Source organism: Eucyclogobius newberryi, unplaced genomic scaffold (genome assembly GCF_026437365.1).
Source record: "Eucyclogobius newberryi isolate DKJ021-1_F unplaced genomic scaffold, fEucNew1.0.hap1 SCAF_5, whole genome shotgun sequence".
Taxonomy (NCBI): domain Eukaryota; kingdom Metazoa; phylum Chordata; class Actinopteri; order Gobiiformes; family Gobiidae; genus Eucyclogobius; species Eucyclogobius newberryi.
In genome coordinates, this window is record NW_027316167.1 from 33,865,503 (window position 1) to 33,887,620 (window position 22,118).

General features: G+C 41.0%; 1 protein-coding gene and 1 long non-coding RNA gene across 2 annotated transcripts; both read left to right on the forward strand.

Moving 5' to 3' along the window:
- Positions 1-323: 323 nt before the first annotated feature.
- idh3a (isocitrate dehydrogenase (NAD(+)) 3 catalytic subunit alpha) lies at positions 324-10,611 on the forward strand. The gene is made up of 11 exons (XM_072465268.1): positions 324-424; positions 1,346-1,402; positions 2,347-2,430; positions 3,047-3,161; positions 3,563-3,750; positions 4,762-4,895; positions 5,558-5,660; positions 6,290-6,354; positions 6,947-7,031; positions 7,437-7,589; positions 8,775-10,611. The coding sequence occupies exons 1-11, from the start codon at positions 398-400 to the stop codon at positions 8,856-8,858; spliced, it is 1,095 nt and encodes a 364-aa protein (XP_072321369.1). The 5' UTR covers positions 324-397; the 3' UTR covers positions 8,859-10,611.
- A 2,064-nt stretch (positions 10,612-12,675) lies between these two features.
- On the forward strand, positions 12,676-15,518 carry LOC140381254 (uncharacterized). The gene is made up of 2 exons (XR_011931236.1): positions 12,676-12,716; positions 15,405-15,518. It is a non-coding gene; the product is annotated as an uncharacterized lncRNA (long non-coding RNA).
- The last annotated feature ends 6,600 nt before the right edge of the window (positions 15,519-22,118 follow it).

Here is a 22,118-nt window from a genome sequence, read left to right on the forward strand (position 1 = left end):
AGCTCCTCCCCCAAAGATCGTCTAACGGCACTCCAAAAAAGAGGAGGAAGAAAGTCTAAAGAAATTATAGTCTAAATAATAAAGTCTAAAGAATAAAGTATAAAGTATAAAGTCGATGGCGGAATGCACCTTTTGGCTGCCAACTGCCATTAAAAAGCAACACAACAACAACACCCTTCAGATTTTTAGCATTTTTGTATACGATTACATTTAACTATTCAACCACTCATCATACCATATTTCTATTTTACAATGAAGACAATAAAACAACAGTAGTATTTCAATTAAGTTCTGAGCATGGATGGAGTCTCATCGACACGCCTCTTCAGAGTGAACGATTGTATCCAGACACGATCTCTGCCAGGCTCATCCTCAGCGGCTTCTCCTCATTAGCATCATGGCAGGCAACGCGTGGAGGTCAATGGTGAGGAAACTACATTGTTTAAGCTACTAAAAGTCCATGTGGCTGTGGAACTTATTGTAATTCAGCTCTGGTTTTGTTGTAGCAGCAGATCTTGAGTTTTTTCCTCCTATTTCTACTTTTTTCTGTGACGTTCACCGCATTTAGCATTAGCTTCCGTGTTAGCCGGTGCCTGTGTCCTTCAGTATGTTCTTTCTTTTGTAGTTTAAAGGCTTCAATCAATTTGTGATTCCATCTTGTTTGTCTTATATCTAATATTATAGATTATATGGAAGACTCAATAGGTTGTTTTTACCTTGCGAAATTTCTTTATAAAACATTATTGCCCAAATAAAGGTTGAAATATAGTGCCTGAAGGCTTCTAGATATTCTATTATTGTAGATTGCTTATTCTTTTTTGGTATTTTGATTTAATAATGCCACTGTCTTTTTTTAAATATAAAAACGTAGGTGTTTTAGTATATGTATAGCACATCAAAATATGATCACTATTATTTTAAACGTTCACTGCAATTATACAGACTAAACACACACTTAAATACCTTTTTTATAACCTTTTATCAAAGACTGGCATTATTAAATGAAAATGTCAAAATTATCATCAAAAATATACTATTTGTAAATATTCTCTATCTAGAAGCTTTCAGTCACAATATTTCAACCTTTTATTTGGTTAAAAATGTATCAAAAGGTCTCTCTTCTGTTAAATGTTCTATTTGAAAAAAGTCTGTAATAAACACATTTTATCGGCTCATAGAGCAATACAATTGTACAGATCATATTTACCACGTTATCATTTCATATATCCCTTTATTTAACAGTACCTAACCACCCTTCTGGGCACATCAGTTTTATTTTGTTTTTTCTATGTTGCTTATGTTGTGCAATTAGCCGCGTGTGTTGACCTTGTCCTGTCGCCTGCAGCTGTCCCAGGCCGTGGCGGCGGTCAGGAAACCCACCGTGTCGTCCTTCTCCAGAGGGGTGAGTCTGACCAGAACCTGACACCAACAATGGACCTCTCACACACACCGGGACTAAACTTAACTCACTTACCTCTGACGAAGAGTAACGAACGAGCCTCCTCCAGTTTAGTATCCACATCTCGTGTTTGTAAATTTCGTTTCATTTATGTATTAAGGATTCATTTTAATTTGACAAAAACTGCCAGATAAATAATTTCTAGATGTATTTTTTGGACTTCAGATTGAAATGAGACTAAATTTTGCTTCTTAAAGGCGTAATGGATGAATTTTTGGCCCCAATCTGAGTCTCATTTCCTCGTGGCGTGGACTGCCGATTAGTCCTCATAGAACGCACCTACTGCTCACCCGCAGCCTCGTCGGCTTGTCCCCAGGAGAGCAGCATGTTTCCCCGAGTGTACGGGACAAAATTAAGACTGCGAAAGACCGTTCGAGCTGTCTCAGAAGAGACGGAAATCTACGGGAGACGAGAGATGCGATGCGATCCGTCGCGCTAATAAACAAACGCACTTCTAGCCGCGAGGCTGTTGTGTAGGTCCGCACGGGGGCAGTGCGCAGGCGCACTTCCGCTTCAGTTCTCAACTCTTTAAATGGACCGGATTATGATTTTCTTACATTACATTGTGAATTGTGTATTAAAAACATAGATACATGATATGTATAACAGTTTTTCCCATTAATAAGCGGAGACTCTATGTTGGCCTCCCGTAATCTAATCTATTTCTTTCTCATCGTCTAAAATCAAATGTGACGATGACAAAAGTGAATAATAATCTTATTGAATGATGTTGATTTTTAAGCTTTAGGCATTTGAAGCCGGGAAAGATGCAGAATTGAGCTCTTTAGTGGCCACAGTATTTGGACCGTTGCTCTGACTTGGACGGACTGGTGTGAACTATATTCCTGATGGTTTGAGAGTCTAATCCTGGTGCTGGACGTTCTCAGATGCAGACGGTCACTCTGATTCCAGGAGATGGAATCGGACCTGAGATCTCCACCGCCGTCATGAAGATCTTTGAGGCGGCCAAGGTAGAAACAAACAGAAAACACTGCTAACAACTGTCTTTGTTTTTCATTTGAACCTTGTGTGGCTGTTGGGATCTGGCGCCGGTGACGATCTGCTACTTTGGTTATGTTTTTATACCAGGACGGGACGTCAGGCAAAGGGGCGGGGCTCACGGGGTCAGTCGTGACGTAGTGACCGAGCTTCGAATGTAGTTGCCACAGTTGAACCCAAAGCAGGCACAGCTTTGGACCCAAAAGTCAGATTTTCATTTTAGTGACAATTTATTTTCACTAAAATGACAAAATAAGGCCAGGGATGTGTAAATGTATGTATAGTTTAGACCTGTTTACACAGTTAATCAGTTTAGTTACTCTTCTTATCTTAAACACTGGCACTTTTCTCCCTCCCACTCCTCCTATTGCTCCGCCTCTGTCCTGCCCTAAGTGAGGGATTTAACCAATCACGGTGAAGTGAATTACTATATCATGCATATGACAAATATCATGCATTATTTGTTTTTGTCTGAAGATCTGTGTGAGGAATAATGACACGCTGGAGGGAAATAAATCTGTGAATGTTGCAGAAACTTATTGAAACGCTCTGTGTATTTACCTGTAATTGTTCTGTGTGTATAAACAGGCCCCGATAAAATGGGAGGAGAGGAACGTCACGGCCATAAAAGGACCTGGAGGAAAGTGGATGATTCCTCCTGACGCTAAAGAATCCATGAACAAGAATAAGATGGGACTGAAAGGTATTTTATTTGGTGCAATTGTTCAGTCAAATAAAAAAAATTAAAAAAAAGTGACACTTGATGAGTTTTTGCCCAGTGGTTCCTGCGTAATTTCCTAGTGTGATGTCATCAAATACAACCAGGAAGTGAAATTATAAACCTAAAAAACATGCTATTCTGAAATAAAATGTTTATATTTTGCAAAATTCAAAATATATTCATCATTTTAGTTCAATGAGTCGTCCGACCTGTAGGGGGCACTTTCAGCCTTATTCCTGTGGATTTTGTATCTTTTAATTCTGGACCAGCTTTGTGTCTGAAATAAAGTCAATAATGATAACATATCATCAATATCAATATCAACATATGTCTAACTGTAGCTGATCTCTCACGCATAAAATTTCCTCTCTTGTGCTTTTTAGGGCCCCTGAAGACCCCCATCGCGGCAGGACACCCCTCCATGAACCTGCTGCTGCGAAAGACCTTCGACCTCTACGCAAACGTGCGGCCGTGCGTGTCCATCGAGGGCTACAAGACCCCGTACACCGATGTGGACCTAGTCACCATCCGAGAGAACACCGAGGGCGAGTACAGTGGCATCGAGCACATCGTGAGTCGCCGATCGGGACGAGTTTACCGCTGCCAACGCCACGCGGAATAATAATAATAATAATAATAATAATAATAATAATAATAATAATAATAATAATAATACAGTAAATATATGTAACGCAAAGAAGTTCCACAAAACAAGAAACAAAGGCGTAAGACGGGGAGAAGAGTCCTGTGTTTCATATAGATTTAAATCTTTCCTATTTTCACACTTTAATTGTGACTAAAAACAATCGTAGTTAGATTTTGAGTGTCGTAATCTGGACATAAAGACTAAATCTAAATCGCCTACAAAAATACGTTTCATCGCAAAGACGGTGGTGTTATTGCATCAATATGTCAAAGGATTTTTAAAAAAAAACTGCTTTATCTGATAATATTCTGTCTCGCCTTTTATCAACTTTTATTTGGTTGATAATTTAACTAGTCGAGTAATAAAAAGAATAACGTTCGCTAAAATTGCCAGCTAAAATAATGGTTTGTTGCAGCTTTTATTAAACAGTCCTGGACAAGGATTGCACTGACGTGACTTATTATTTATTTTGATGCTTGGCCTTTCACAATAATCAAAATATTAACTTTGTTCAATAAATTAGAGATTAGGGCTCATTATTTATTGTGTGAACGTTTCCTTAACAAAATTTTGTATTTTTTTCAAACTGAAAGAAAAGAGAGAAGATGGGGAAAAGAAAAAAGTCCTTTGCACATTTATTTTTTGTAGAACAATAAGTTTTGAGCTGCAGAGATTAAATATACTATGAGTAAATAGACTCTTAATAAATTCAAAAATGTTTCATAATATTAATAATACTTTTTCTTGTTTGTCTTGTCCTTGTTGTGATTATTATTATTAAGTCTAGAAATTAATGTTTAATTACAAAATAACCCCAAAAAAAGGAAACAAATCTGTATATCGACATGACTGAAGTAGGGTTCATGAGTGTTGTTACAGTATGTCTTTACTTCAATCCTCTCCAATGCAGTTTTTCAAAGTTATTGTTTTGATCAGATTGTTGACGGCGTGGTTCAGAGCATCAAATTGATCACAGAAGACGCCAGCCGACGCATCGCGGAGTACGCCTTCGAATACGCCCGGAACAACCAAAGAGCCAGCGTCACGGCCGTGCACAAAGCCAACATCATGTGAGTCGATATGAGCGACGCTTCCCCCCACGTTTAGAGCCGATTCGTGACTGCTGGGCTCTCAACTATGAAGGATTTAGTCTGAGAATGACTTAAAACTGTGTGTGGTGGTGTTTTTCTAAGACGTTAGGCAGTCGCGACGCATCTTTAAATACACGGCAGAGAAGAGAAGTGTCTGCAGCTAAATGGATAAGCATAAAACTAGTATTGTTTAACTCCTGCTAAACTAAACCGTGTCACAGAATTAGGGATTTCAAGATTATTCATTCAATAAGATCAAGAATTTAAATAAAATTATAATTCTGACAATTCTAGAAACAAAATTAAGATTTTTTTGTTGTATCTATCTCTCAAAAAAATATACCTAAATGTAAAGAACTTTATTTTATCTGGCTGTTTTTGTCACATTTAACTTTATTTTGTCTTTCAGAAAGTTTAATTTTGTAAAGCCGTTCACAAACTTAAAGGCGTAATGGACGATTTTTTGCAGATTTGAGAACTGAAGCGCATGCGCACTCTTGGAACACAGATTCCCTCACCTCAGCATAAAGTAGTTTTTATATATTTAACTGTACCTTTTCTTAACTGCTTTTACAATAATAACACAATTATGCATTTTTAGCCATTCATCTTTCTTTATATGTTCCTTTTCTTGTGTGTAGGCGAATGTCCGACGGTCTGTTTCTCAGGAAGTGTCGCGAAGTGGCGGAAAACTTCAAAGACGTCAAATTCACCGAGATGTACCTGGACACTGTGTGCCTCAACGTGAGTCCACTGGAAGGGAGTAACTGTACAGCCAGTAAATCACAGTATCGTGTCTTTTGAATGGGCAAAAAGTCCTTCAAATCATGAAGCACTGACCCACGTTTAGGCGCCTTAGTCCCAGTTCACGGCAGGTCAAAAAGAGACTGGGTGTGGGAGGCGTTCAGGGACGTCCAGTTATTTAGCATTAAACTTTGTGGCTGCTAATAAACGCACATAAACTGTAGATGAACGACACATTGGCACATTCGGTGGTTGGTATGTGGGCTCAGAAAAGAGGGTGGGGCAAACGCGCTCAAAGGATGACTTATCTTTATAAATCTGACCGAGGGCTTTGGTCGACCAAAGACATTCTTGTGAGTTTCTTTTATTTACTACTATTTATTTTTTAAACAAAAAACGTACATAAAACAAACTGACCTATGCAAAGAGAGAGAACGACGGAAAACAAAAAGATGAATTATATATGTTCCAGAGATATCTATTATGTCCATTTTTTTGAGGCTTAAATACATTGTTCCAAAATTGAGTGGAATAGCGCTATCAAAAATAGTCTGTATTGCCTTGTTAATTTGGTTTTAAGTATGTGGATAAACGGAACACAATATATCCTGTTTTGCTCTTTTGCGTAGATGGTGCAGGACCCCACTCAGTTCGACGTGCTGGTCATGCCCAATCTGTACGGAGACATCCTCAGGTGAGACAGAAACGGCCAAAGAAAGACCACCTGTGCTTTTGTCTGCTGGACGAATGAGGGATTACACGACTTGTCTGCGTTAGAGTTGCAATCGGATCATTATGTTGTGTTTTGGACACGTTAAAACGCGACATTGACCTAAAATGCTGCCGAATCCTGCGCATGTCACTGAAATACAGAAGGAAGTGGGTGCTGAAACTGCCGCTGTGTCCCATTCCCCGACTTTAACACGGACACTACCAGAAGTTAAATTTGGGGGCGCTGTAGAGTTAAAACAATTGCGGCTTTAAAGTTACGAGCTGTAAAAACATCCTGTGAATTCAGTAGTAAAGTCCATAAAATGAGCCAAACAAACGGGCCGGATAGATGGGCAATACAGTGGTCACTTACCCCCCTCTAGTGTTGAAACCAGATAGTGCCAGCTAAGGAAAAAGAAAATGTCTTTGATTGGTTAAAAAGGATAAACAACGTGGTTTAAAGCTCCATAAAGTCCTTTTGAAGGACAAGTCTCCTTTTACAGAGCATAAATGTTTGTCCCAGATTAGTATTGAATTAAAATAAAGTATTAAAGTGCTGTCTGTGTCTGTAACAGTGACCTGTGCGCCGGCCTGATCGGAGGACTCGGAGTCACACCCAGCGGCAACATCGGAGCAAACGGAGTCGCCATCTTTGAATCGGTTTGTGCGCTTCTTCTTTTTTTTAATACATTTTATACCCAAAGATTTGACTGTAAAGGACATTTATTTGACGTGTCTGTTCATGCTGAAGGGAGATGCAAACTCTGAGAAAACGTCTCTCCGAGGTCCAAGTCCCGGCCTCGAACGCATCCAAATCCAAAAGTTGTTCACATTTTAGTCATTCCTGGGTCAATTTATGTCAAATGAAAAGTGAAAGAAAGATAAAACTACTGTGTTAGAACATGGCTGCAACCGGCGGCAGGTTTAAAACTTTCCCGCGCCGAAACAACCACAACAATGTAAGAGTCGAACCCAACGCCAGAGTCGCATCGCACAACCAAACGGACTGTTCCGAGCGTTGTCCCCTTTGTAACCCGCCCCTTCCTTTTGACGCGCCCCCCGCAGGTCCACGGCACGGCTCCGGACATCGCCGGACTGGACCTGGCCAACCCCACGGCGCTGCTGCTCAGCGCGGTGATGATGCTGCGACACATGAACCTCCACTCGCACGCGGACAAGATCCAGACGGCCTGCTTCGACACCATCAAGGACAAGAAGGTCAGATTTAAGGCCTTTTCGTTTCTGTGCCGCGGCGTGTGAGACGAGGCCATTTCAGGGTTATCAACATCAAACAACAGGGAAATTGTTAATGAATGATGAATGAACCTTTTTGAATGATAAAGTAAAGGGTAACAGGGTAAATGTTTGTTTTAATCAAGAGTTGGTAGAGAACACGTTTTAAATCTGTCTATTCCTTAAAAAGATCGTATGGTTTCGTCGGTGCTTTGTAAAGTCATAACGATTACAGCTTTACCACCACAGCCAATAAGAAATCACTCCGGCAGCAGTCCACATGTATCACTCACTTGCCTAAAGCATCCTAAATATTCACCGCAATGAGTTTTAATAAGCGCTTTTCTCAAATTTTCAGAGGTGCGCTTCCTACTTCTTGGAGAAAAAAGTGCTCTATAATTAGATGCAGAGTGAATGGGCCGCTACTAACGATTATTTCAGCAGTCGACAAGTCAGAAAATGTGTATTTATTAAACAATGAGACGTTTTAAACACATTACCAACAAATAAATGTGGAAAATAGTGACTGATAAAAGTGAAAGAAAGTGATGAAATTTAGAAATTGGACTTTGTGATTTTATAATTTTGATCATTTCTTTTTGCATGTGTTTTAGAGTCTGTACAGTCCAGATAACAATGATAATTATTAAAATACATCATCGATTTATTTAGATTTTTTAATTATGATTAGTCCTTTTAAATCAAATTGAATAATTACAGCCTGTCAAGCCAGAAAGCGCACATCGGTCTCATTTTCATCCTTAGCGCTGCTATCATAGATCTCTGCTGGGGCAAAACAGATTTTACTTAATACATGAAAGAAATCGGGATCTAGTGTTAAAAGTATTAAATCTGGTTCGAATCGATGCTTGAACTAGTATCAAAAGACTAAATGTGTTACTTTTTTAGTTTTAGAACGTTCTTGCGCTTGGCAAAAACTAAAATAGACATACACTAAAATGCAAATACAGTTATTTATTTTGTGTTGAAACTGAGCATTTTGTGATATCGAAATCGGTGTCGAGAATCGAGTTTATTCCTTAGTATCGACATTTGAAGTTTTAGTGCCGTGACAACACAGTACAGCCCCTTTAAGAAAACACACACTTCATCTGTAATGGGGGGAATTCTAAGTAAAGAAACATTGAATCATTGTTTTTTTTCTCTCAGGTTTTGACCGGGGATTTAGGAGGGAAGTCCAAGTGCTCCGAGTTCACAGGCGAGATCTGCCGCAGGGTTCACGACATGGACTGATTCACTCAGACTGAGCTCCGGTTTGACCCGTCTCGGCGCCGACGGTTCAGTTGTTATTTCTCTGAAGACGCGGAAGGAAAACTGAGGTCGGCGGAGGAGAGCTCTGTGCTGCCATTTACTGCTTAGTTCTGTAACATTTAATTTACTGCAAACGGAGCCCAAGTCCCGTCATGGTCTGGTGAAGCACATTGGAGTTTAGGAAAGGACAGTGAACGTGGGATCGAAACCAGGGTTAAACTATCGCTAAAGTGGGCCTGAAACTGGACTAAACTAGTGCTTAACAGGACTCAATATGGTCTAAACGTGGGCTTAAGTATGTTTAACACTATATTATACTTGGGCTAAACCAAGTATTAAAGAAACTGGACTGAAACTGGTTTAAACTTGAACTTCTGTGACCCTTAAGCCACATTTCGACTGGTTCACTTTGATGTGGTTCGAGACACTGTCATAAATTAACTGTACCTGTCACTCTCCGGTCTTATGTCACTTCCTGTGCCACCAGAACGCTCACGCCCCCTTTTGGGTGAAAACGAGAGACACAAATTGATAAAATCTAGTTTTTAACCAAAGTACAACTAAATATTGATACTGGCGACACAACAGCCACGGATGGAGAAGTTGGTGAATATTTGAATTCAATCCTGAGAGATGGAGGTATATAGTGTCAAGTAAAAGATGTCTGGGTACGACACTGGTCTGGGGGCCAGGGCCAGTCAAAACATGGCTTTATTTAACTATGACCAAAAGTGGGCCCACGTACCACACTTTGAGAACCAGCTCCAATTCCTTTTTTAAAACATACCAACAGTTTATGTAAATGTACAGACTTGAGCAAATCTGAGACCTAAACACTAAGCTGCCTTTGAAATCTCCTCATTATGCCTAAACTCAACTTTATAATAAACATTTCCATGGCCTTAGATGGAAGAATGTAACATTAAGCAGAGGTTTGCAGGTATTTTGAGGCTCTGTTTGTAAGACGCAGTTGCATAGATTGTTGGTATGGTTTTTCAGCGTGGCTTACTTTGACACATTAAATATTAGTTCACAACCAGACAAAAAACAACTATTAAGTATGTATTGCAGAGGATATTTGCCCATATAGTACTGCAAATATAATATATGTAGTGTTCCTGGTTTAATCCCATATTTTTTGCTCCTGTCTGATTCTCCCGAAATAATACATTTTAAATATCTAAAGATTAATTTTTTTTTACAATTTTTCTAAAAGAAAAAACTTAAAAGTTGCACCACGTGACGTTTTTCACTTAAACTTTACTATCTCCATGGAAACGAGCAGGCCAACACATTACAGGTCAGATCTGTGATGAGGCGAATCTGCTCACAGTAAAAATGCCTGTTTTTGAGCAATAAAACGGCTATAATTGTCAAAAATGTGTTAAATTTTAGGGAAAGTAATGTCATTTTCATGAAGATAAAAAGGGGCAGACAGAAAAGTTACAAAGGCAGCTTTAAGTAGGCTAAAGGATGATTTGAACATCTTTTACGTTGACAAAATATCAAAACTAATAGTAGATTCCAATGTACTTCACCAGTTTTAGGGACTTGGGCCTTTTCTTCTCAGACTTACCATCGCTGCCTGTTTTTCTCTACATTTTGCTTTCTTATTTGCAGCTTCGTGGATTCAAACATTCACAAATATACGCACAATTTTTCACCACATGACCAAGAACGATTGCGATTATTTCTTAACCAAAAACGTATCTTCATATTGTCCTCTTTGTCTGTATCGTCTTCGCCATGAAATAATCACTATTTTTTTTACAGTAAAACCACTGTAACCGTTTGAAATATCGTCTTATTTATTGTTAAATGTTACTGTCACATGCTGCTCTCTGCAAATATTGGGTTTTAAATAATATATATATATATATATAAATGTCTATGATAAAGGTATTTTTCTGTTCCCTGATAGAAATGCTAAATCATGGCTTACAACAAAGTGCTGTAGTTTTCACTCATCACATTTAATTTCACTGTGACGGCAGCAAACAGGACTTTTAACATTGTTTGATGAAAAGGCTCAATAAATCTAGTATTTATCACAATTCAGATTTTTGTTATGGAAGTTTTTTAGTTTTTTTGCATTTGGCGGGCTAAACATGCATTACTTTAGTCCGCATTAGTACTGCTACACAAATACATCGTAAATATTTAGCTTTTACCATTTCTATTTCTGCCTCTGCTACATGTTCAACTATTGCCTATTATCAAAGGCAAATTCACATAGTATTTTTTTTTTTTTAGAATTGTTCTTTCTTAATAAATAGGTTGAGTTATGAATGAGGAAATCATAAAACGTCCAGCTCGTTTTATCACACACCAGAGATTTGTACAAATATTGAATAACAGTAATTACCAATAGCTGCCACTACAATAACCAGGTAATTGCAGAACCATGTTGACAACCACATAAACATTATAAATTAAAAGGTATTGTTACTAGTGTTCCTAATCTTGGCAGTAGGGTGACGATCATGGTTTATTACTGCAATATAATAAACCATATGACTTTGTTTTTATCAATAGTAACTCGGATTGGAAGAGCAGTTGGTGCAAACACTTTACAACCCTGAAAGCCACTACACTCAAAGTATTGCAGAAAAAATATGTAAATCTCACTTTTCATGTTGCATATTAGTGGGATGAGGGACCAAGGCCTAAATGGCTTTGCAGGAAAATCAAAAGAGGGACCGGTGATCACTCTACTGGTAATTAGAAGTAATAGGAGGCGGATGTGGATCAAACCTGGCAACCATTCAAAGGACACACCCCTCTGTGCTGCTGACTGATGTTACCATGGATGTTACGCCTCTTTAAAGTCAAGTAGCAGAAAATACAACTGTAAACTCAGCACATTCCACTTCAAAATAAAACGGAAAATATTTGATCTACAACTCGCATGAAGCAATGCTCTTTGATAGTCCCAGAACATGGAAATTAATTTAATTAATGTGTTTGAGAAGCTAGTCAATTAATAATTTATATTTGAACAGAAAGCCCTGCGACAAGTTGGCCACTGTCCAGGATGTACCTCCGCCTAAGGCCCGAAGTCACTGGGATAGGCTCCAGTCACCCGCGACCCCTAAAGGGAACAAGCGGTAGAAAATGGATGGATGGATGGATTTGAACAGAAAAGGTTCATTCACAAAAACATCTCCGTTTGAAAAATTGTTACAAAGTTGTTTTCTTTTTTATATTGGCTTTTATAATATTTAATTTGAAATGTATTGTTGGAAAGCTCCTTGATATGCCATCTCATTTTCAAGTGGGTCCATGACACTTAACACCGATAACAATACATACATATACAATATAAAATACTATAAATAACATACAGACAACACAAACCTGCTCCCTTATATCCCTCTAGGGGTCTCTAGGAGTTCCCAGAAATATTCTTGTGGTTTAGGGCTCAATCGGCCTATATTCTGTTCGGCTGTCTTTAATGGTAGCCCACTGCAGAAATGACCATCAACCATCTTAGCGGACTGTAATACCCTTTCCATGAACTGGTCTTCCCGTGAGATGTCAAGCGGGTTCTCTTGTCCGCCTTCAGGAATATCCAACTTGAGGTGTTGGTGCCACACATCGTCCAATTTTGTGACAGAGAGGTATTAGGGGGGTAGTCATTCCTGTCGTGCCTCATGTGGAGGAACCTCTTCCTGAAAAGGCCCATTAATTGTCCAACCCAGACGTGTCTGTACTGCAGAGGGCCCATCATCAATGCTCTTGACAACCTTCTGGCTAAGTTTAGTCTATAACAGACTGAGTTAGATTTGTGTTTGGCAGAGTAATAGTTAGGGTGTGTCATCAGGGTCAGAAGATGTGCAGGTTGTTTAGTAAGAGCAGATGCAATCATGCGTTCTACATGTGATCTAAGACAGGGAACAACAATCTTAGTCACAAGGATAGTGGTGAAAACGGAAGCAACTGGCAGACCATGAGTTATCAGAAGTATCGGAGTTCAGCTGAGAGAGATTTGAGACTAGCTAGAGCTTTACCAACACTGTCATCAGGAGAAATATTAGGAATAAAAGTGCAGCAATCAGTACCAAACATTGAGCAAATACCAGATTCAGTTCAGAGCATGTCAAGAGCAATGCCAAGCCATACGTGAGATTGGTGCCAATTGTTCCTTGAGCTTGAGGGAGGGCTGGGTCGGCCGGGGCAGTGTGGATGGTCTTTAAACAACAATAATTATTATTATCATTCAAACAATAATTATAAGCGTAATAATTAAATAAAATACGTTTAGGGGGGAAACAATTTAAATCAAATATGAAATTTAAATTTAAAATCAAAAATTTCAGCCCTGCGACGAGTTGGCCACTGTTCAGGGTGTACGCCTAAGGCCCAAAGTCAGTGGGATAGGCTCCAGTCACCCGCGACCCCTAACGGGATAAAGCGGTAGAAAATGAATGAATCTAAAAATTAAAAATTAAAAATGAAATACAAACTTGAAAAACTAAAATTAAATAGATCAAAATTTCACCTAGCCACAGAGATTAGTTAATCTTATCAGTAGAGTGCTTTTAGCCAAGTAGTAGCTTTCTTAGTTCCCTCTAGTTACCTACATGTCCCAACTGACTCCTCTTGTCTCTCTCTCGGCTCGGTGTCCTTGTTCTCCCATCATTCCCAGCTGAACCGTTACTGGACGCGATGCGTTGTCAGCCAACATCTAGAAGGGAATGTTTTAGAGCAAAATTCGAGAGTTTCTTCTCCAAGCACAATGAGAGGCCCACATTCTCCACCAATTCTGTCGAAGATTAGTCTATAACAGAATGAGAGAGGCAAGGATTGTTCTCAAGGTCTTTATTTGATGTAAACAGGTGTGACATACGAGCGGTGAGGCGCCCTCTAAAGACGCTTTCAGATGCACCTTTATAGGGAGTGTCAGCAGAGCCGCGGCTCCTGAAACTGCTGCGCTATTTGACGCCGTTTTAGCGCCGTTTTAGACCGTGCCGGGTTAGGGTTAGGGTTAGGGTTAGGGTTAGGGTTAGGGTTAGGGTTAGGGTTAGGGTTAAGGTTAAGGTTAGGGTTAGCCATGAGGCTATAACGGGCTATAAGGGAAATGCCGCGGTCCCTGAAACTGCTGCGCTATTTGACGCCGTTTTAGCGCCGTTTTAGACCGTGCCGGGTTAGGGTTAGGGTTAGGGTTAGGGTTAGGGTTAGGGTTAGGGTTAAGGTTAAGGTTAAGGTTAGGGTTAGCCATGAGGCTATAACGGGCTATAAGGGAAATGCCGCGGTCCCTGAAACTGCGCGGCCATTTGACCGCGCCGCGGCTCTCCAGCCACGGCCTTCTTTATACCCAACAAAGACCAACAACGCCACCTGGACATGAATGGGCCCAGGACCATATTGGAAAAATTGAAAGGCGCACAGGTTCATTCACATTGATTGAAAAGGAGGCCATTCAGATAAGTTACATTAATTTATTATATATTAAATACTTAGTTGCAGATATAAAACGTACGAGTCCTTTGAGTTAGTTAGATACAATATTGCTCAGTATCGATGTCCACACATGAAACGGGCCCGCGGCACAGGGCGGAGAGCACACAGAAGGGACAAGCAGCGGCAACAGAGAAAAGAAAAGTCAAGGCAACGACGGGCCGGTGGCTCAACCCCGAAGCTTCATGGAAAGGCTGTGAACGCATACCCTTGACTGGTGATGGCTGACCGCATCATAGCCGGCTACGACACATCGGACCCCAGCTTCAAAAGATGTGCCAGCCACCAAAGCGATGGACAACAAGCGCCATGAAGCGGTGTGTGATGGGGCTAAGCCACACCGCGGCACTGGCGCAGCGAGGACGCAGGACTGGAAATGCAGAGAGAGAGACGAAGAAGACGAGAGGCTTTTATACACTTTCGCGCCACCTACTGGATTTCTAATTGTGGCACAACCCCATACTGCCACACAGGGAAAAACAGGCAAAACTGTAGCATGTTTGTCTTGCAGCTGAGAGATTCTCCTCCACAGTTTAACTGTGTTTTATATAGCTGTTGCTTGGGTCTGATAAAATGGCATGACGTCAGCTTCAAGACTGTTTGTACCAGTTCACAGATAATCAGAAAGTACACAATAAGAACATAGTGACCCATATGATAAATAGGACACAGAAATATAATATAAATGCATGACAATAATTTGGTCAATATTCACAATTCCCCCTTTTGATCAGATTCACATGTGATCACACAAAAGAGGCGCCAGACTTTGCAACCTCACAAAATAATAGAACGGAAACCCCCCAAAATCATAATAAATGTATAAAAATCAAATTAAATCATTATATAGTTAGGAAAATCCATAAAAGAAAACATATTATAAAAAAATAACCCATCATGGACATAAAACAGTGTCAGACAAGGAGCATCCCCAGTTAGCGTAAACACATGGTGGGCTGTAGTAATCAGATTAGTCATATTCAGTATGAGTATAGTAGTCTTGTCATTATCAGAGTTAGGTCCGTGTTTGGCAGAGTAATAGTTAGCGTGCGTCATCAGGGTCAGCAGGTTGTTTAGTAAGAGCAGATGCAATCATGCGTTCTACAAGTGATCTAAGACAGGGAACAACACAGCATCCAATCATAGTCAAAACACTGATAATAACAAGGATAGTGGTGAAAACAGAAGACAGGCAGACCATGAGATAAGATAAGATAAGCCTTTATTTGTCTACGCAGTGGGGAAATTCCAGTGTTATGACGCAAGTAGGTACCGAAGTGAAAGAACAGATAACTTATAGAAGATTTTAAAAAAACACTCTAATAGATAACAAATTCTTAATAAAAAGTAAAAAGAAATAATAGTAACAAGAGTAACACTCTTATTTACAGCAGTTATATGGACAAAGAATATTGCACCAATATGAGTGACATTATGTCAGAGTATTGCACATGAATGTGACAGTATTGTTTTGGCTTCTAGTCAATCTTCGCTAAAAACTGCTTAGTAGCCATCCTTTGGGTGTCCGTTTCTTGACTCACACAAAAATCCTCACGAACAAAAACTCACGTAGTCCGTGGTGCGTTTATTTCTTTTATTTTGCACAATCAAAAGGATGCACGATGTTCTGCGATGTTCTGCGATGTGCGGGGATGTGCGGGATATGCGCGGATATGCGCGGTCAAAGACCGTGTCGGTCGCCCTCTGACTTCCCTCTCGACCCGTCTCACCTGTTCCCCTTTTACCAATTAAGTTTGGCCTACTTCTCTGGCCCCGCCCTCTCCCGCTCCATACTGAAGCATGACATAAATTATACATTTAACTTAAGAATTAGGCTTTGTTAATAATTAGAAAATTAGGAATTAGCAATTACATTAATTTAATACTTATTTATACTTAAACAAAAATACTTTTCTTAATTAATTCCATTATTGCTCTAACAAGTATTGCGTATGGATATGACAGTATTGCACATGATAAAGTCAGTATTGCACATGATTATGACAGTATACATGTGTTCAGGGCTAACAGTGTTTGTTGTAAAATCTGACAGCTGCAGGAAGGAAAGACCTGCGAAACGTCTCCTTCACACAGCGAGACCTGCGAAACGTCTCCTTCACACAGCGAGGGTGGATCAGTCTCTCACTGATGCTGCTCTCCAGAGTGTCCTGCAGAGGGTGAGACTCATGGTCCAGCATAGATGTGAGTTTAGCCAGGACCCTTCTGTCCCCCACCTCCTGCACCAAGTCCAGAGCACAGCCCAGGACGGAGCTGGACTTCTTGATGACTTTGTCCAGCTTCCTCCTCTCCCTCTCTGTGATGCTGCTGCTCCAGCAGGCCACACTATACAGGAGCTGATGCCACCACAGAGTCGTAGAAGGTCTTCAGGGGTGGCCCTGTCACTCCAAAAGACCTGAGTCTTCTCAGGAGGTAGAACCGACTCTGGCTCTTCCTGTACAGTGCGTCTGTGTTATGAGTCCAGTCCAGTTTGTGGTTCAGATGAACACCCAGGTACTTGTATGAGTCCACTCTCTCAATGTCCCGTCCCTGGATGTTCACTGGTGGGGGGGCAGCAGAGTGGCGTCTGCGGAAGTCCACCACCATCTCCTTGGTCTTCCCCGCGTTGATGAGGAGGTGGTTCTGCTGACACCAGTCCACAAAGTCCTGCACTAGTCCTCTGTACTCTGCATCATCGTCGTCCGTGATGAGTCCAATGATGGCAGAGTCGTCAGAGAACTTCTGCAGGACACAGCTGTCCGTGTCGTGTCTTAGGTCTACAGTGTAGAGGGTGAAGAGAAAGGGCGCGAGGACTGTGCCCTGGGGCGCCCCCACACTGCAGGTCCGAGTGTCAGACACACAGTCCCGTGCTCTCACAAACTGGGGTCGGTCTGTGAGGTAGTCCAGAATCCACTCTGCCAGGTCGTACCCCACACCAGCCGTCTCCAGCTTGTCCCTCAGGAGCAGCGGCTGGATGGTGTTGAAGGCGCTGGAGAGATCAAAGAACAGAATCCTCACAGAGCTGCCAGACTTCTCCAGGTGAGAGCGGTGCAGCAGGGAGATGATGGCGTCCTCCACTTCAATGCCAGGCCGGTATGCAAACTGCAGCAGGTCCCATGGACTGGGCTCACGGTGGAGCCGAGGTGGTCCAGGACCAGCCGCTCTAGTGTCTTCATCAGATGGGATGTGAGAGCCACCGGCCTGAGGCTGTTGAGGTCTTTGGCGAGCGGTGTCTGTGGTACCACCCTCAGCTTCAGGCTCATGTTGAAGACATGCTCCATAACTCCACACAGTTCATCTGCACAGGACTATAAGGAACCTGGGGCTAATGCCGTCAGGTCCTGCTGCTTTCCTTATTTTAATCTCTCTTGAGCTCTCTCCTCACCTGTGCTGCTGTGACAGTCAGTGGTTGGCAGGGGGACTGTGCGCTGGGGGGATGGGTGAGTCCAGGTGAAGTGGTGAGCTGATGGGCCGGGGCAGAGGTGTGAAGAGGGACGGGTGTAGGCCATTGTTCAGCTGTGGAAGAGAGAGCATGCAGCTGTGCAGGGGGAGGGGTGGGTGACTGATCGAATCTCAGGAAGTAAGAATTCAGTTCATTCGCCCACTGAAGGTCCCCCTCCATCTGGACAGGGGGAACTTTGAAACCCGAGATGGTTTTCAGGCTCCTCCACACTCCCTGAATGTTCTGCTGCTGCAGCTGATCCTCCATCCTCCTCTTGTAGCCGGCTTCCGCCTTCCTGATCTTCCTCCTCAGCTTCTTCTGCACAGTCCTCAGCTCCTCCTTGTTCCCTGACCTGAAAGCTCTCTTCTTCTCCTTCAGCAGAGCTTTCAGTTCACGGTTAATCCACGGCTTATTGTTTGGAAAACACCGCACCGTCCGGGTGGGTACAGTGTTTTCAAAACAGAAGTTAATGTAGTCTGTGATGTACTCTGATGGTGTTGATGTCCTCCCCATGTGGGTCATAAAGCTCAGTCCAGACAGTGGTGCTGAAGCAGTCCCTCAGAGCCTCCTCGCTCTCAGCAGACCACCTCCTCACCACGCGGGGCACCACAGGCTGTCTGTGCACGATGGGTTCATACACAGGCCGCAGATGTACAAGATTGTGGTCCGAGCTGCCCAGGGGAGGGAGGGGGAAGAAGAATAAGCCTCCTTGGTGTTGGCAAAGAACAAGTTCAGTGTTTTATTGTCTCTGGTGGGGCAGGTAACATACTGCAGGGTTCAGAATAAGCGGTATCGCATCGCAAAATGCGACGCAATTTCTCTCAAATGCGATGCATTCGTCAGAAAAAAGTGCTTTTGTATCGCAGCTTTTGCAATACAAAAATGTGTGTTCAATTGTACAACCAAAGCCTAAAAGTACTGATCACTCGTCAATCGATCGTCAACAACGTCATGACACACGTAGGACGCTGTGTTGACATGACGAGTCCCGCTGCTGTCTCAGATCGCGAGTCTGAAAGTGGTAGGAGCCACAGTGCGGTAAAGTTAGTGTCACAGATTCAGACTTCCGAGGTCAAAAGCTTCTAAACGCAAAAGTCTTTGCATCATTCACATGCCAAAATACTCATATTTACACTGCCAAGTGACTACAACCTCGTTTTTAACAATCAGATGTGTATTTTGGGCGCAGCGAATTACACAGCTCTGAATGTGCAGCCGGAGCCGAGACGAGTGCTTAGGGACCGTCATCAAATAGCAAAACGAAAAATGGAAATGTTTTATAGCTGGAATAGAACGTCAAATTGAGCCGTACAATTTGAATAACACAGTAAATACGCCATGATGGACGCCACAGCAACCTTTATTTTTCCATCAGAAGCTTAATAAATATTTTTGTAAAGACAATATGTCAATGAGACTCCTGCAAACAGTCATCTGATTGATGATGATATAGAAGAAAGTTTTAAATAAGGCAATCTAACTTTAATTAATAAACTTTGTTAATTAATTTGTTCAACAACTAATTTTATTTGCAATTTTTCTTTTTTTTTTAAATGTTTAAAAAGTGTTTAAAAGTTCTTTTGTTGGGAGTTTTTTTTTTTAAATAGAATGTTTACAAATACACTTGAAATAAATCTTGTTACATCAATGGAAAATATTGATTGTTAGTCACTTTCGTGTTTTGCTATGCAATTATCAAATTGCTATACAAATTTGAAAAAAATTAACAGATTGTTTAGCAGCACCACTATACAAGTGAAATTCCTTAATCTGAACCCTGTACTGGGTGTATTTTGGCAGGACAGAAGAGGGAGAAGCGTGGTTAAAGTCACCAGAGACGAGAAAGAGGGCCTGTGGGTGCTTTGTCTGTAACCTGCTGGTACAGGAGAGCAGTGGTTCACAAGTATTTTCAGCATTAGCAGACGGGGCCACATACACTGCTATCACAATAACATGTCTTTGTTACACAGCTGCTCCTTTACTGTACAATGGTCAGGTTTGGACCACTTTTCATTTACAAACACAGCCAGGCTGCCTCCTCTTTTCTTTCCGCTCTCCCTCGTTCTATCAGCGTGCAGTAGATGAAAGTGGTCCAAAGCGATAGTAGAATCCAGAATTTCAGGGGTTAACCACCTCTCTGTGAAGAGAATGACACTGCTGTCTCCGTACTCCCGCTGGTACCGCGTGAGACTCCCCTGTCTTGTTCTGGAGCGATCTCATGTTTCCCGGGACGATCGTGAAGAGAACACGTCTAAAACATCTCTTCTTTTCTCAGAGTCTGACCCGCGCTTGCTGACCCCTTCGTGTCTTCCGTAAAATATCCGCCGGGATAGCATGCCTATCTCGGGGAAAGACCGCCGGCGGCGGACCGCGCAGTTCCTAAAGCTGTTCCTTTGTGTAAACCAGCGGCGAAAAACACGCAATAATCCAGCGGAATAAAGTTGAATCAAAGCAGGTCCAGCGCGTGTCATTATGTACACATCCAGCAAGTGGATGTATATAAAAATATTTACAAAAATACGATAGAAATTAGAGCACAAAAGTTTTAAAGAGGAAGAGAGCGTTGTAACAGGCAGCCAGACCTCACCGGCTCCGGAAGTAGGTATCAACAGTATCTGAGTTTTTCGCAAGTTCAGCTGTGAGAGATTTGAGACTGTCATCAGGAGAAGTATTGTTAGGAACAAAAGTGCATCAATCAGTACCAAACATTGAGAAAATACCAGATTTTTCATGTCAAGAGCAATGCCAAGCCTTAAGTGAAATTGGTGCCAATTGTTCCTTGAGCTTGAGGGAGGGCTGGGTCGGCCGGGGCAGTGTGGATGGTCTTCAAACAACAACAAAAATAACAATAATAATAATAATCATTATAATTATTATCATTCAAACAATAATTATAACAGTAATAATGAAATAAAATACGTTTAGGCGGGGAATTAAATAAAAAAAACTTACAATATAAAATTTAAATAAAATGCAAACTTGAAAAACTAAAATTAACTAAATAAATAAAAAAATCACCTAGCCACAGAGGATAGTTAATCTTGTCAGTAGGGTTAGTGTGCTTTTAGCCAAGTAGTAGCTTTCTTAGTTCCCTTTAGTTACCTACACATCCCAAGTTTTTTGTTGTGTTTTTTTTTCAGAGTCTTACTCCTCTTTAAATCAGTCCAACTGATTGTACGTATTTTTACACGTCCAACGTGTTTTGGAGTCCAATTCCCTTTAAAATCAGTCCAACTGATGAGCTCACATTCACTAAAATCATACTTGTGAGTTTAACCTAAAAAAATATAGCATTTTCAATGTGCAGCTTTTCGTAATAAATAGGACACAGAAATATAATATAAATGCAAGACAATAATTTGGTCAATATTCACAACCACATCAACATCTTGGGATTATGCTTTTATCAACTTCTGAGTGTAGACTTCTGGTTGCTGTGTGTAGTTACCACTGTCCAAACAGCCCACCTCCTGTCCAGTTAACATATAAGTCAGTACTGTCCTTACTTCCCATTTTGGGTTACGGTTAAGGAGAAGAATCTCCATTCTTTGTTCCTGAAGATTTAGTTCATTAGTTTTATTCTTTAGTCTTTCCGTGCAAATAGTAGCTGTGCTACCAGAGCCAAGAAGCATCTGCACACACTGCAAAGGTAAGACCTGCTCCAGCTTTGGACATACCCAAATGGCATTGCTTATTAAAAGAGGATATTACATTCTACATGTGAGTGTGATGCATTAGCAAGCTTAGGCCTTCTAGTTTCTGCAGATGGGCATATGAACATTGTCAGGGCTTCAGAACTTACAGTACAGAAGCCCAAATTTACAAAATACATCTTTTTTTTAGTCTCGTCTTAATATTGTCAATTTGTAAAGGTCCTGAGCAAGACATACTTCATTGTGTGCTTGATGTTTATCTTGTTGACAACAACTGTGTAAAGTTTCAGATCTTTAGGAACAGGCATTTTGGTGCTGTTGACCTTTTTGTATAAAAAAGTATATTCGGAACAAGTGATCCAAATATGCGCCAACTGTGCAAACTGTTTTACCACAATTTTAGCACCTCTATGATCATAAAACATACATTTTGATGTTTTGTATGCCACTAATACCCAGTACAACTGCTAAAAACAATGTATGTGAAAATGTGTAAATATGAGTTTACCCATGAAGTTCCCATATAGAGGTGAAAAAAAAAAAGTTTTTATTTTATTTTTTTATTGGTATAATAATACGTATATCCAACAAAATGTGCGTCCAAAATGCTTACAAAATCAGAAAACGTGATGCGTAAATCTTGTCGCCGCATGCCGAAAAAACTGGCTCTTGACTGCCTTTGCGCATCTG

Excerpts from the sequence above, each read along its gene's own strand:
- idh3a (XM_072465268.1), top strand. The coding sequence starts at position 398 with ATGGCAGGCAACGCGTGGAGGTCAATG. Across the intron at positions 2,431-3,046 it reads AGATCTTTGAGGCGGCCAAG|GCCCCGATAAAATGGGAGGA; the intron begins GTAGAAACAAAC and ends GTGTATAAACAG. Across the intron at positions 3,162-3,562 it reads GAATAAGATGGGACTGAAAG|GGCCCCTGAAGACCCCCATC; the intron begins GTATTTTATTTG and ends TGTGCTTTTTAG.